This window comes from Lithobates pipiens, unplaced genomic scaffold, assembly GCF_037356315.1.
Source record: "Lithobates pipiens isolate NorthernLeopardFrog02 unplaced genomic scaffold, aLitPip1_a1.2 Scaffold_8, whole genome shotgun sequence".
NCBI classification, from domain to species: Eukaryota; Metazoa; Chordata; class Amphibia; order Anura; family Ranidae; genus Lithobates; species Lithobates pipiens.
Genome location: NW_027507903.1, coordinates 84,339,262 through 84,354,104, shown reverse-complemented (window position 1 = coordinate 84,354,104; position 14,843 = coordinate 84,339,262). Strand labels below are relative to the sequence as shown.

The 14,843-nt window shown below is 44.9% G+C and overlaps 1 protein-coding gene across 2 annotated transcripts in view; it reads right to left on the bottom strand.

Moving 5' to 3' along the window:
* LOC143963466 (gamma-tubulin complex component 4-like) overlaps nucleotides 1-14,843 on the bottom strand; it is a 185,296-nt gene that overhangs the window by 167,548 nt on the left and 2,905 nt on the right. For both annotated transcript variants that reach the window (XM_077473099.1, XM_077473100.1), the window contains exon 2: nucleotides 602-730. In XM_077473099.1, the coding sequence (XP_077329225.1) occupies nucleotides 602-730 (129 nt within the window). The remainder of the gene's footprint in view (nucleotides 1-601; nucleotides 731-14,843) is intronic.

Below are 14,843 nucleotides of genomic sequence, written 5' to 3'. Positions count from 1 at the left end.
GCGCCCGCGATGTCGGCACCCGAAGCCGATCTCTAGATCGTCTCTCGGGTGCTGCCGCCGCCATCATGGGTATGGGAATCAGGAAATGGAGCTTTTCGGCTTCATTTCCCGGTTCCCTACTGCGCATGTGCGAGTCGCGCTGCGCAATAAGGACAGTCCCCGCTGCCTCTGGGATCTGTGTGTTTCCCAGCAGGCAGCGGGGCACTTGCGTAATCTACGCCCCTTTCCGCAGAGAGCTATCCCGGAAGTGGGTGCAGATACCTGTACTGTACAGGTATCTGCACCCCCCTCCCCCCTGAAAGGTGCCAATTGTGGCGCCGGAGGGGGGGAGGGTTCCGATGAAGAACCACTTTAAAGACAAACAATGTCTCATTCAATAAGGCAGTACAAAGAGCAATGGTTACAGAAAAAACAGATCAGTTAAAAAAGGATTTATCAATGATCACTATAGGCAATTTCACTTTGTACAACTTCACTAAACAAGCTTGCCAGTATACCTTACACAATACTTTATCATAATAATTTTCCTTTGGGATTAATAAAGTATTCTGAATCTAACCATCTCTACTTTAGTTTTCTATGCAGTCCATGATCTTATTACCGGGTGCTGAACATGCCCTGTGTACTGTTCAATGAACTCCGTGAAACGGATGTAATCGGTTCCCAGCTTGCACAGAAGGTTCAATACACTGGTTTCACTGGGATGGAGAAAGGGAAGATCTTGTGATACCTTAAAAAAAAAAACAAAAAAAAAAAAAAAAAAACACAATACTGTAAATAATGTGCAACACCCAAGCTAAATGCACTAAAGAACTCAATGTGAATAATGCAGCTACTTTCTGTAGCCTCCCTGGCGGTATTCCCGAGTCTGGCTCGGGGTAAGATTTAAATACCATAAGCGGTATTCCCGAGCCAGACTCTGGACCGCATCACTGGATCCATGGATGGGGTTACTTACCTTGTCCCCTGGATCCAGCGATGTCTCCCCGCACTGTGACCTGCGAGCTGTCCTCGCTCGATCTGTCACATCGCCAAGCTCCGTTCCCTGTGAGCGTCGCGACGCATGGGGACGGAGATCGGCGCCAAATTCAAAAAGTAAAAAACACAGTATAGATACAGTATACTGTAATCTTACAGATTACAGTTCTGTATCAAATAATTACACATCCCCTTTGTCCCTAGTGGTCTGCTCAGTGCCCTGCATACAGTTTTATATTAGAAATACTGTTCTTTATGCCTGGAAACTGGAGATTGTCCATAGCAACCAAAAAATGTCCATTTACATCAAAAGTGCTTATAGACCAGCTAGAAAACAGCAATAATAAAATTAGAATCACTCGCAGAATTGAGCGATAGTAATTTGTGGGGAAATTCATCAAACACTAAAAGCAATGACAATGACAATTCTGCAACTCAGCATATTTCTGTGTTTTTGATTTGATTACATTATTGAATAATTATTATTATTTGTTATAATTATTTATAGTTATTTATTTTGATTGAGAGAGATATATTATATATATATATATATATATATATATATATATATATATATATATATAAATAAATAAATAAATGTGTGGGGGTGCAGTGCCTCCCGCTCGGTGCGATGTGGGGAATTCTGAAATTGGAACGCTTTAGTGTCTCACCGACACTTCCCTGCGCTGCTCTGGGGAGGGAGTCGAGCGCCGGCAAAGGAGGCTTTGTGTGCCGCATGCGGCACCAGTGCTTCCTCTTCCCTAAGCCTAGGTTCATAAGCATGTGCACTGAAATGCTTGGCTCTTTGGCAAGTGCTGAGGGCGCCATCAATTCCTTATGGCATCCCCACGCAAATCCGCATGGTGTTGCAGCACCATGTGGTTCTGTGGGGCTCCTTTTAAAAAAGGGTTGGGGACTTTTTCCCCTTTTGTTTCTCACAGGTACAGCAGCCTATTCAAAGGATACGTGCATCCATATACACTATATTAACAAAAGTATTGGGACGCCTGCTTTTACACGCACATGAACTTTAATGGTATCCCAGTCTTAGTCCTTAGGGTTCAATATTGAGTTGGCCCACCCTTTGCAGCTATAACAGCTTCAACTCTTCTGGGAAGGCTGTCCACAAGGTTTAGGAGTGTGTCTATGGGAACGTTTGACCATTCTTCCAGAAACACACTTGTGAGGTCAGGCACTGATGTTGGACGAGAAGGCCTGGCTCACAGTCTCCATTCTAATTCATCCCAAAGGTGTTCTATTGAGTCGAGGTCAGAACTTTGCGCAGGCCAGTCAAGTTCCTGCACCCCAAAGTCGCTCATCCATGTCTTTATGGACCTTGCTTTGTGCACTGGTCCAAATCATTTGGTGGAGGGAGGATTATAGTGAGGGGTTGTTTTTCAGGGGTTGGGCTTGGCCCCTTAGTTCCAGTGAAGGGAAGTGTCAACATTAAAAAGACATTTTGGACAATTTCATGCTCCCAACTTTGTGGGAACAGTTTGGGGATGACGTCTTCCTTTTTCAACATGACTGCGCACCAGTGCACAAAGCAAGGTCCATAAAGACATGGATGAGCGAGTTTGGGGTGGAGGAACTTGACTGGTCTGCACCTGACCTCAACCTGATAGAACACCTTGCCCTGATAATTGATACAAAAAGGGTACGCCACTTGCCCCATCTATAGCTGGCTATCACGATAAGAAACATTGGAAGGCTAACAACAGTTATAAACCAGGCCAAGGATAAATCCAAGCTTAACTTACCGACCAGCCCGCAGACGACCAAGTAAACCTGTCTAAGGGTCCTTTCACACAGGGCGGATCAGTTCTGATCCGCCCCGTGGATGTCCGTTTGCTCAGCGGGGATCACTCCGCCGATCCCCGCTGAGCAGGGAGATGACAGGTCTGTCTCCGCACACTGCGCAGGGACGGACCTGTCACAGCGCCGCTCTCCCCTATGGGAGATCGGATGACGACGGACCGCAGTGCCCGTCGTCACCCGATCCGATCCGCAGACGGATGGAAAAATAGCTTTTTCCTCCGTCACACTTTTTCGGATCGGAGCGGGTCGGATGTCAGCGGACATGTCACCGCTGACATCCGACGCTCCATAGAGCTCTATGGAGCACCCGTTCAGGTCCGCCTGAAAAACTGACAGGCGGGCCTGAACGGGACGTTAGTGTGAAAGGGGCCTAACAGTATGCGTTAAAAGCAGGGGTTTTGCAAATGTGTGCTAAACAACTGCTTTTAACGCATACTGTTAGACCCCTTTCACACCACTCTGCTCATAGCGTTGGCGGTAAAACGCCACCATTTTTAGCTGCGTTTTACCGTCGGATTTGCGGCGCATTTCGGCCGCTAGTGGGGCACTTTTACCCCCACTAGCGGCCGAGAAAGGGTTAAAACCGCCGGCAATACACAACAATAGTGGCATTTTGCCAGTGGTATTACAGAGCTGCCCCATTGATTTCAATGGGGAGCAGTGGTAGAGGAGCGGTAAACACACCGCTCCTTCACCGCTCCAGAGAAGCTGCTGGCAGGACTTTTCCCTGACGTCCTGTCAGCGCTCCGCTGCACACTACAGACAATGGTGCAGCTGTTTTAGCGTGGATTGCAGGTGCTATTTCTAACGCTATAGCGCCTGAAAAACGCCCTTGGTGTTAGACAGGTTTACTTGGTTGTCTGCGGACTGGTCGGTAAGTTAAGCTTGGATTTATCCTTGGCCTTGTTTATAACAGCCCAGCTAATTGCCCTGGAAGAGCTACTCTCTCAGTATAATCAGTGGAGCTCTGCCCAACACAGAAGAGCCGACAGCGGCCGACTGTCATAGCATAATGTGTGCTGTAACCAGGCCCATGGATAGGAGGGGGGAATAGGGAGTACTACATACCAGATCCAGCCTCCCTTGGGTCAGTAGGTGCCTATGGATTGTGTCAGTGCAGCGTTATTCTGGAGAAGTATGACAGGCCACACATTACACATTTTTTCGTTCAGTAGGTTGAAAAAAAAAAGTGCAGATTCCCCCATCCATAAGCTTAAACTGGATGGGGCAAACCACTCCCGTTGTGCAATTGGGTTCTCACAGCAGAGGGCCTCCCTGGCATGAGAGCACAATGATCAGTGCTGCCAGCTATAGCCGGCAGCACAGATCATTCAAGAAAAACCTGACTGCTTGTTCAGAAGTTGATCAGCCCTGTCAGGTAGGCTATATGGGGCCCCCATATAGCCTACCTGACTATATGGTGATCCTGGCTGTATCAAGCCACTCTCCTTGTTACCCACTTATTGTTTTTCCAGGTTGATCAATGCCACAAAAAAATGTTCAGCAGTGGAAAGGTATAAATCCAGGAAAAAATTATAACAGATAATAAATGTAAAACTAGGTTCATACCCACAGATGCGAGCATGTGCGTTGTGTTGTGCAGAGCAGCCTATTCATTTCAATGGGCTGCCCTACCCGCAAGAAATGTGGAAAAGAGGTCCCTGACCCTTTTCCAAAAATACACAACGCTGCAGCACCATGTGGTTTGGCATGCACATTAGCGGATATATGGGGGTGCCATTAAAGTAGAACTACAGGCAAAACATTTTTTCCCCCATTTTGGATAGAGTAAGGGGGGGGGTATAATCCCTGTCATTTTCTGTGTCCCATTGCAGAGATTTACCTTCACTTCCTGTCCCATAGCCAAAACAGGAAGTGAGAGGAAATTCCTGCAAATTAAGGGAATTTCTTGGGCATCTCAGGTCACCAGAACTAGTATCCCCGTTGAAAGATTTTCTCTCTATTACTGAATCTCCCGAACGGGGGTGAAGGTAGCAATAAAACCATGACAGGGCTTCTAATTCCTCCCTTCTCCATCCAGTTATACTTTAACTATTAGCCTAGGCTCACACTTGTGTGTTCCCGACTCGCAGGCAAAATGTGCATCTCCCTAGCAGATGTGGGGGGCGTGCCAGTTACAGGAGCGGGGCTCTCTGTGCAAATGGACGCAGCAGTAGTACTCGGGGGGGGGGGAAACACCTGCACGGGAGCCCCCAGGGAAAGCGGCTTTTCCTTGTGGGCACCTTTTCATATTCACATGTGCGGAATAGCAAGGCAATTTTTATAAAATGGTTCCAGGATTTCTTTATTCACATCTCTCTACTTTCAGACTGGGGCGTTGGCGGTAAAGCGCCACTATATTTAGTGGCGCTTTACCGTCGTTTTAGCAGCGCTAATCGGCCACTAGCGCGCGGAAAGGGGTTAAAAGCGCCCACAGAACAGCGCTTTGCCGGCGGGTTTGCAGCGCTACCCGGTTGTTTTCAATGGGAAGGGGCGCTTTAGAAGCTGTGCATACACCACGCTCCTATAGCGCTGCAAAGATGCGCCTTGCAGGACTTTTTTGACCGTCCTGCAAGCGCACCGCTCCCTCTGGCTTTCACACTGGAGACACAGGAGAGGAGCTTTACAGGAGCTGTTTTTAGCAATGTAGCGCCTGTAAAGCGACTCAGTGTGAAAGGAGCCTCACAGGTCCAGCAGCCAACTCAAAGTGCACATATATGAACCTGGCTTCCATGACACTACCGCCCCTCTGATCAAATGCAACACGTTTGTGTTTATATTGGGGAAACCATAGTGGGAACCATTGATAATAGTAGTTGGGAACCACCGATTAGAGTAGTGTGGGACCCATTGATTATAGTAGTGGGGCACCATTGTTTATAGTAGTTGGGAACCATTGATTATAGTAGTGGGGCACCATTGTTTATAGTAGTTGGGAACCATTGATTATAGTAGTTGGGAACCATTGATTATAGTAGTTGGGAACCATTGATTATAGTAGTTGGGAACCATTGATTATAGTAGTTGGGAACCATTGATTATAGTAGTGGGGCACCATTGATTATAGTAGTGGGAACCATTGATTATAGTAGTTGGGCGACCATTGATTATAGTGATGGGGGACCATTGATTATAGTAGTGGGGCACCATTGATTATAGTAGTGGGAACCATTGATTATAGTAGTGGGGCACCATTGATTATAGTAGTGGGGCACCATTGATTATAGTAGTGGGGCACCATTGATTATAGTAGTGGGGCACAATTGATTATAGTAGTGGGGCACCATTGATTATAGTAGAGGGAACCATTGATTATAGTAGAGGGAACCATTGTTTATAGCAATGGGAAGCATTGATGATAGTAGAGGGAACCCTTGATGATAGTAGTGGGGAACCATTGATTATAGTAGTGGGGAACCATTGATTATAGTAGTGGGGAACCATTGATTATAGTAGTTGGGAACCAATGATTATAGTAATGGGAGACCATTGATTATAGTACAGGGGAACCATTGATTATAGTACAGGGGAACCATTGATGATAGTAGTGGGGAACCATTGATGATAGTAGTGGGGAACCATTGATGATAGTAGTGGGGAACCATTGATGATAGTAGTGGGGAACCATTGATGATAGTAGTGGGGAACCATTGATGATAGTAGTTGGGAACCATTGATGATAGTAGTTGGGAACCATTGATGATAGTAATGGGAACCATTGATTATAGTAGAGGGAACCATTGATGATAGTAGCGGGGAACCATTGATGATAGTAATGGGAACCATTGATGATAGTAGTGGGGAACCATTGATGATAGTAGTGGGGAACCATTGATGATAGTAGTGGGGAACCATTGATGATAGTAGTGGGGAACCATTGATGATAGTAGTGGGGAACCATTGATGATAGTAGTGGGGAACCATTGATGATAGTAGTGGGGAACCATTGATGATAGTAGTGGGGAACCATTGATAGTAGTGGGGAACCATTGATGATAGTAGTGGGGAACCATTGATGATAGTAGTGGGGAACCATTGATGATAGTAGTGGGAACCATTGATTATAGTAAAGGAGCCCAGCTGACTATCAGGGGACACATGCTCAGGAAGGGGAAATACTAAAAGGAATGACAGAATGGAATGCCCATAGACTTTAAAGCAGAGGTCCACCCTAAAGTGGACCTTCCGCTCATCGGAACCCTCCCCCCCTCCGGTGCCACAATCGGCACCTTTCAGGGGGGAGGGGGGTGCAGTTACCTGGATAATCCAGGTAACTGCACCCACTTCCGGGATAGCTCTCTGCGGAAAGGGGCGTAACTTACGCCCCTTTCCGCAAGTGCCCGCCCCTTCCCGCAAGTGCCCCGCTGCCTGCTGGGAAACACACAGCTCCCAGAGGCAGCGGGGAGCGTCCTTATTGCGCAGCGCGATTCGCGCATGCGCAGTAGGGAACCGGGAAATGAAGCCGAAAGGCTCCATTTCCTGATTCCCATACCCAAGATGGCGGCGGCAGGACCCGACAGACGACCTAGTGATCGGCTTCGGGTGCCGACATCGCGGGCGCGCTGGACAGGTAAGTGTCACTATTTTAAAAGTCAGCAGCTGCAGTATTTGTAGCTGCTGGCTTTAAAAAAAAAAAAAAAAAAACAAAAAAAAAAACGCGGAGTCCCGGTGGACTCCCGCTTTAACAGGGAGATGGAATGCCCATAGAGAATAATGGAACAAAGTGGAATGCCCATAGAGAATAATGGAAAAAAAATTCAGTTTGTGAGAGACTCTTTTGACATATAAATGTTTTTTTTTTTTTTTTTTTAAAGACCTACTTTTAAATATCAGTGGCCATGTTTAATATTGAGATTAGATGGGATTAATGTTGTTTTTTATGGCATAACAAAGGTAAATGACAGAGTGGAATGCCCATAGAGTATAATGGGAAGTAAAATATAAACTCATTTGCAGGCAAATCTGAGTGACATAGCAATTTATCCTTTCCCACAGCTATTCCTCATGTAGAGTAGCAGATTGTAAGATTGAGATTATTTGGGATTACGGCTGTTTTCTATGGAATGACAGATAAATAATAGAAAGGAATGCCCATAGAGTATAATGGGAAGCAAGATGTGACCTGGAGTCAAAACCATTGGTCATATCAGATCATTCTTTAGCAGACATACTCTCTATGTCCAGTTGTGATGCCCAAAATTCAGATTAAGTTGGATTATTATTGGTTTCTATGGAATGACATACATATGACAGAGTGGAATGCCCATAGAGAATAATGGGAAGCAAGATGTGACCTGGAGTCAGAACCATTGGTCATATCAGATCAATCTTTAGCAGACATACTCTCTATGTTTGTTAGTGATGTCCAAATTAGACATTAAGTGGGATTATTTTTTTTTTTCTATAGAATGACAGATAAATAATAAAAAGGAATGCCCATAGAATATCATGGGGAGCAAGATGTGTCCTGGAGTCAAAACCATTGGTCATATCGGATCAATCTTTAGCAGACATACTCTCTATGTCCAGTGGTGACTTCCAAAATTCACATTAAGTGGGATTATTATTGGTTTCTATGGAATGACATACATATGACAGAGTGGAATGCCCATAGAGTATAATGGGAAGCAAGATGTGACCTGGAGTCAGAACGATTGGTCATATCACATCAATCTTTAGCAGACATATTCTCTAATGTCCAGTGGTGATTTCCAAAATTCAAATTAAGTGGGATTATTATTGGTTTCTATGGAATGACAGATAAATAATAGAAAGGAATGCCCATAGAGTATAATGGGAAGCAAGATGTGTCCTGGAGTCAAAACGATTGGTCATATCAGATCAATCTTTAGCAGACATACTCTCTATGTCCAGTAGTGATGTCCAAATTTCAAATTAAACGGGATTATTATTGTTTTATATGGAATGACAAGACATATGACAGAGTGGAATGCCCATAGAGCAGGGCTCGACAAACCCCGGTCGCCAGGTCGCATTTGCGCCTAGATTTCGTGTCCTGGCGACTGGGGCAACGCTGCTGGGGTATCCTGTCTCCATTTGGACCCCGAACTCCGCCGTGCAATTCCATCGGGCCGCGCCGGCCAGTAATTGAGGCCGTGGCTTTGCGGCCTTCTAAAATCTTTTGGTAGTCTGGCGCCATCTTGTGGTGGATGTAGAAATTACACCATATTCCAATAATGCTAATTCCTAATGGAGTGAAGCTCCCCTGCCTGTTTTTCACTGCCCGCCCATTTCCTTCCCAAAGTGAAGAGAAGGAAGTGATTGCGGGCGTCATCTTAAATTTATTAATTATATATATATATATATATATATATATATAATTTTTTTTTTTTTTTTCTTTGTAAAAAGTAAAAAAAAAAATTATTTTAATTAAGGAAAAAAAAAATATTATTTGTAATCCTCCCTGCTTGACCCCTTTCACAAGGGCTGTCTGATCAGGTTCACCTGTCAGTTTTTCAGGCGGACCTGATCGAACAGGGAAATGGCAGTAAATGAGCGGGAATATGTCGGAAATAATAGTCACATTCTTTTGTTAACCACTTCGTGCCCGCGCTATAGACGAAAGATGTCTACAGCACGGACACCAATTGCCGGGAGGGCGTCCCTAGACATCCTCCTGTTTACTTCCCCTCTGCACGCCGCCATGGGCGAGCATCGGGGAAGTTCTGTGTTGGCCGTGTCCCTTGGATACAGCCAATCACAGATCATGCTAAATGACCAATCACAGCGGCCATTTAGCACTCGAGCGGTGTGTCCAATGAGAGGTGATCTCATATGTGGGGGGCTGGGGGCTATCTTCCCCTCACTCGTCTCCATGTCAGACCAGGGACAGGTCCAGATCGCCGTCACGGACCTGGCTCCTAACTTTTTTAGCTGGCTCCTAGATTCCAAGCAAATTTGTCAACCCCTGCCATAGAGTATAATGGGAAGTAAAATATAAACTCATTTGCAGGCAAATCTGAGTGACATAGCAATTTATCCTTTACCACAGCTGTTCCTCAAGTAGAGTAGCAGATTTTAAGGTTGAGATTATTTGGGATTACAGCTGTTTTATATGGAATGACATACATATGACAGAGTGGAATGCCCATAGAGTATAATGGGAAGCAAGATGTGACCTGGAGTCAAAACCATTGGTCATATCAGATCATTCTTTAGCAGACATACTCTCTATGTCCAGTGGTGATGTCCAAAATTCACATTAAGTGGGATTATTATTGGTTTCTATGGAATGACAAACATATGACAGAGTGGAATGCCCATATAATATAATATAATGGGAAGGAAGATGTGACCTAAAGTCAAAACCATTGGTCATATCAGATCAATCTTTAGCAGACATACTCTCTACGTTCAGCAGTGATGTCCAAATTTGACATTAACCACTTCAGCTCCGGACCAATAAATACCTTAAGGACCAGAGGTCTTTTTGCAATTTCGCACTGCGCTGCTTTAACTGGTAATTGCGCGGTCATGCAATATTGCACCCAAACGAAATTTGCGTCCTTTTCTTCCCACAAATAGAGCTTTCTTTTGATGGTATTTGATTGCCTCTGCGATTTTTTTTTTTTGCGATATAAATGGAAAAAGAGCGAAAATTTTGAAAAAAAAAGATATTTTCTTCTTTTTGTTATAAGAAAAATCGAATAAACTAAATTTTAGTCATACATTGAGGGCAAAATTTATTCAGCCACATGTCTTTAGTAAAAAAAATGTCAATAAGCGTATATTTTTTGGTTTGCGCAAAAGTTATAGCGTCTACAAACTAGAGTACATTTTCTGGAATTTACACAGCTTTTAATTTATGACTGCCGATCTCATTTCTTGAGGTGCTAAAATGGCAGGGCAGTACAAATCCCCCCCAAATGACCCCATTTTGGAAAGTAGACACCCCAAGGAAATTGCTGATGGGTATGTTGAGCCCATTGAATATTTATTTTTTTTGTCCTAAGGGATTAAATAATGACAAAAAAAAAAAAAAAATTTTTTTTTACAAAAAGTTGTCACTAAATGATATATTGCTCACACATGCCATGGTTATATGTGGAATTGCACCCCAAAATATATTCCGCTACTTCTCCCGAGTATGGGGATACCACATGTGTGGGACTTTTTGGGAGTCTAGTCGCGCACGGCACCCCGAAAACCAATCACCACCTTCAGGATTTCTAAGGGTGCAAATTTTTGATTTAACTCCTCACTACCTATCACAGTTTCGAAGGCCATAAAATGCCAAAATAGCACAAAACCCCCCAAAATGACCCCATTTTGGAAAGTAGACACCCCAAGCTATTTACTGAGAGGCATGTTGAGTCCATGGAATATTTTATATTTTGCCACAAGTTGCGGGAATATTACAAACTTTTTTTTTTTGCACCAAGTTGTCACTAAATGATATATTGCTCACACATGCTATGGGCATATGTGAAATGACACCCCAAAATACATTCTGCTGCTTCTCCTGAGTACGGGGATACCACATGTGTGGGACTTTTTGGGAGTCTAGTCGCGCACGGCAACCCGAAAACCAATCACCACCTTCAGGATTTCTAAGGGTGCAAATTTTTGATTTAACTCCTCACTACCTATCACAGTTTCGAAGTCCATAAAATGCCAAAATAGCACAAAACCCCCCCAAATGACCCAATTTTGGAAAGTAGACACCCCAAGCTATTTACTGAGAGGCATGTTGAGTCCACGGAATATTTTATATTTTGCCAAAAGTTGCGGGAATATTACAAACTTTTTTTTTTTTTTGCACAAAGTTGTCACTAAATGATATATTGCTCACACATGCTATGGGCAGAAGTCAAATTACACCCCAAAATAAATTTTGCTGCTTCTCCCGAGTACGGGGATACCACATGTGGGGGACTTTTTGGGAGCCTAGCCACGTACGGGACCCCGAAAACCAAGCACTGCCTTCCGGATTTGAATATAAAATGCTACCAAAAAACCTGTTAGCGATGGCAGGGATCAGGCCTGACTCTGCGATCGCTGCAGTTATGTGTTTAGTGTTTTGTAAGTGACAGTGATCGATCGATACTGCACTTGGGTGGGCTGGGCAGAGGGGCAAAACGCAGGTGCCAGCAGGTATTTGGGCTGATCCCGCTAACAATGCGTTTTTTTGGAACCCTAAACTGCTGGGGACGCTAGTATAGATCTGATCAGATCAGATATTGATCTGTTCAGATTCTATACCACTACGGGAGGTGTATGCTTTGTGTGTGGGTGTTAGCGGTACTGGCACTAACCTAGCGCTGCCTGGGGCGACGCAGACCCTGACCCTAAAACCTAATTGATATCACCCGCCGGGTGATCAGGGGGTTAAACCTTTATTGGGTAATAAATGGTGGGTGCCCTGATGCTATAAAAAACAAACTAACCAGAGTCACCCGTAACACTTATACGGTGATCAGTGGTGAAAGGGTTAACTAGGAGCAATCAGGGGGTTCAAATTTTTATTAGGTAGTATATGGGGGTCCCTGGCGCTATATAAAAACCTGACGGGGAACCTAAATAACTAACTGGCTAACCAGCGTCACCAGTGACACTTATACTGTGATCGCTGGTGAAAGGGGGTGAAAGGGTTAACTAGCAGCAATCAGGGGGTTAAAACCATTATTGGGTAGTATATCGGGGTACCTAGCGCTATAAAAACCTGGCGGTGAACCTAAAAAAATAACTAGCTACCTAGCGACACTGATGCAGCGTTCAGAAAAATTATCGCTTAGTGACACTGGCAAAAGGGGGTGAAAGGGTTAACTAGCAGAAATCAGGGGGTTAAAACCATTATTGGGTAGTATATCGGGGTACCTAGCGCTATAAAAACCTGGCGGTGAACCTAAAAAAATAACTAGCTACCTAGCGACTGTAGCGACACTAATGCAGCGATCAGAAAAACGATCGCTTAGTGACACTGGCAAAAGGGGGTGAAAGGGTTAACTAGCGGCAATCAGGGGGTTAAAAACATTATTGGGTAGTATATCGGGGTACCTAGCGATATAAAAACCTGGCGGTGAACCTAAAAAAATAACTAGCTACCTAGCGACACATGCAGCGATCAGAAAAATGATCGCTTAGTGACACTGGCAAAAGGGGGTGAAAGGGTTAACTCTAGGGGCAATCAGGGGGTTAAATCTTTATTGGGGGGTGATAGGGGGCTACCCTGGACCTAACACTAACTGTCCTGACAGTTTTTACTGTCACAACTGACACTGAATGCATTGATCAGTAAAGAAATGATCAATGCAATCAGTGACACTGTGACTGGGGGGGGAGGGGGGGCGGGGGGGGATGGGGGGGCGATCGGGGGGGATCGGGGGGGGGTTTGTGTGCCTGTGTGTACCTACATGTCAGTGTAGTGTTGGTGCACACTTACTTTCTGTCTTCTCCTCGTAGTCCGGTCAAAAAGACCGCCCCGAGGAGAATGACATCACTTCCTCCTTCCTGTGTAAACAATACACAGGGGAGGAAGCTTCTCATTGGCCAGGAGCGATCCAGAGGGGGTGGCCGAAAACCAACGGCCATCCCCTCATCACGGAGCGCTCCTGGACCGAATCGGACCGCCGTAACCAGCGGGAGGGGGTCCGATCGGACCCCCCACCCGCTGGAAGGCAATCACGTAGATGTACGTGATTGTGCCTGCCTGTGCCATTGTGCTGACGTACATTGGCAATACGGCGGTCCTCAAGTGGTTAAACGAGATTATTATTTTTTTTTATGGAATGACAAGACATATGGCAGAATGGAATGCCCATAGAGTATAATGGGAAGTAAAATATAATCTCATTTGCAGGCAAATCTGAGAGACATAGCATTTTCACCTTTCCCACAGCTGTTCCTCAAGTAGAGTAGCAGATTGTAAGATTGAGATTATTTGGGATTACAGCTGTTTTCTATGGAATGACAGATAAATGATGGAAAGGAATGCCCATAGAGTAGAATGGGAACCAAGATGTGACCTGGAGTCAAAATCTTTCAGCATACCAAATAAATCCTTAGCAGATATAGTATCCAAGTTTAGTGGCACGATTTTAAATCGAGTGTGTATGGATTATAATTGTTTTATAAGAAATGAAAGAAGAAAATGCCCATAGAGCAGCCCTCAAAAATTACGCTCGCCTGCTCACATTTTGCGAGTGGATTTTGAGGGCTGGCAGATGTGGGCTGCCTGGGGGGGGCCAGCACCACCTGCAGGCGGGTTGTATGGGAGCCGTTCTCCCAGAGATCAGAGGAGAAGAGAGATTAGAGCCGTCTACCATATGGTCAGAGCGCCGGTAACATAACTTTAATTTTAATAGCTGCGTGTTCCCCGCTGCATGCCGTCACCTACTACCCTTCCTCTTTGTCCGGGCACTTTGATAGACAGATCACCCTTCCAATCCTGGGACAAGTGATCTGTCTTCCAAAGTTCCCTGGACAAAGGAAGGGTTGTATGTGAGGGGGGCATGGCGGGGAACACACAGCTAATAAAATAAAAGCTGTTATGTTACCGGCGCTTTGATCATGCGGGGGGGCGGCGCTCCTCTCCCTTCCCCTGCACAGGTAGCCTGGGGACATGGGCTGCATTGGCGGACACAGGCAGGCTGCATTGGTGGGCATGGATATAGTTTTGTTAATATTATTTTTTATAACTTAATTCTGCATAAAACATGTAAGCCCTTGTACACACGGTCGGAGATTCCGACGGAATGTGTCCTATTGGACCGTTTTGTCGTATATTCCGACTGTGTGTGGTCTCCATCAGACTGTTTCCTTAGGAATATCCGACGGACCAACTCTTCCAACTTGCCGGTAAAATTTTCAGACAAAATGCTCTGATCGGACATACTCAGATCATGTGTAGCCTACTCTGACGGACAAAGTGCCACGCATGCTCAGATCAAATTCCTAGACCAAAGCTATTGGCTACTAGCGTGAACGTAGTCCCGTCCTAATGAAATAACGTCATAACGTTATGTACAATCGGATTTTTATCTGTCATTCTATAGAAAAAAATAATAATCCCACTTAATGTCTAATTT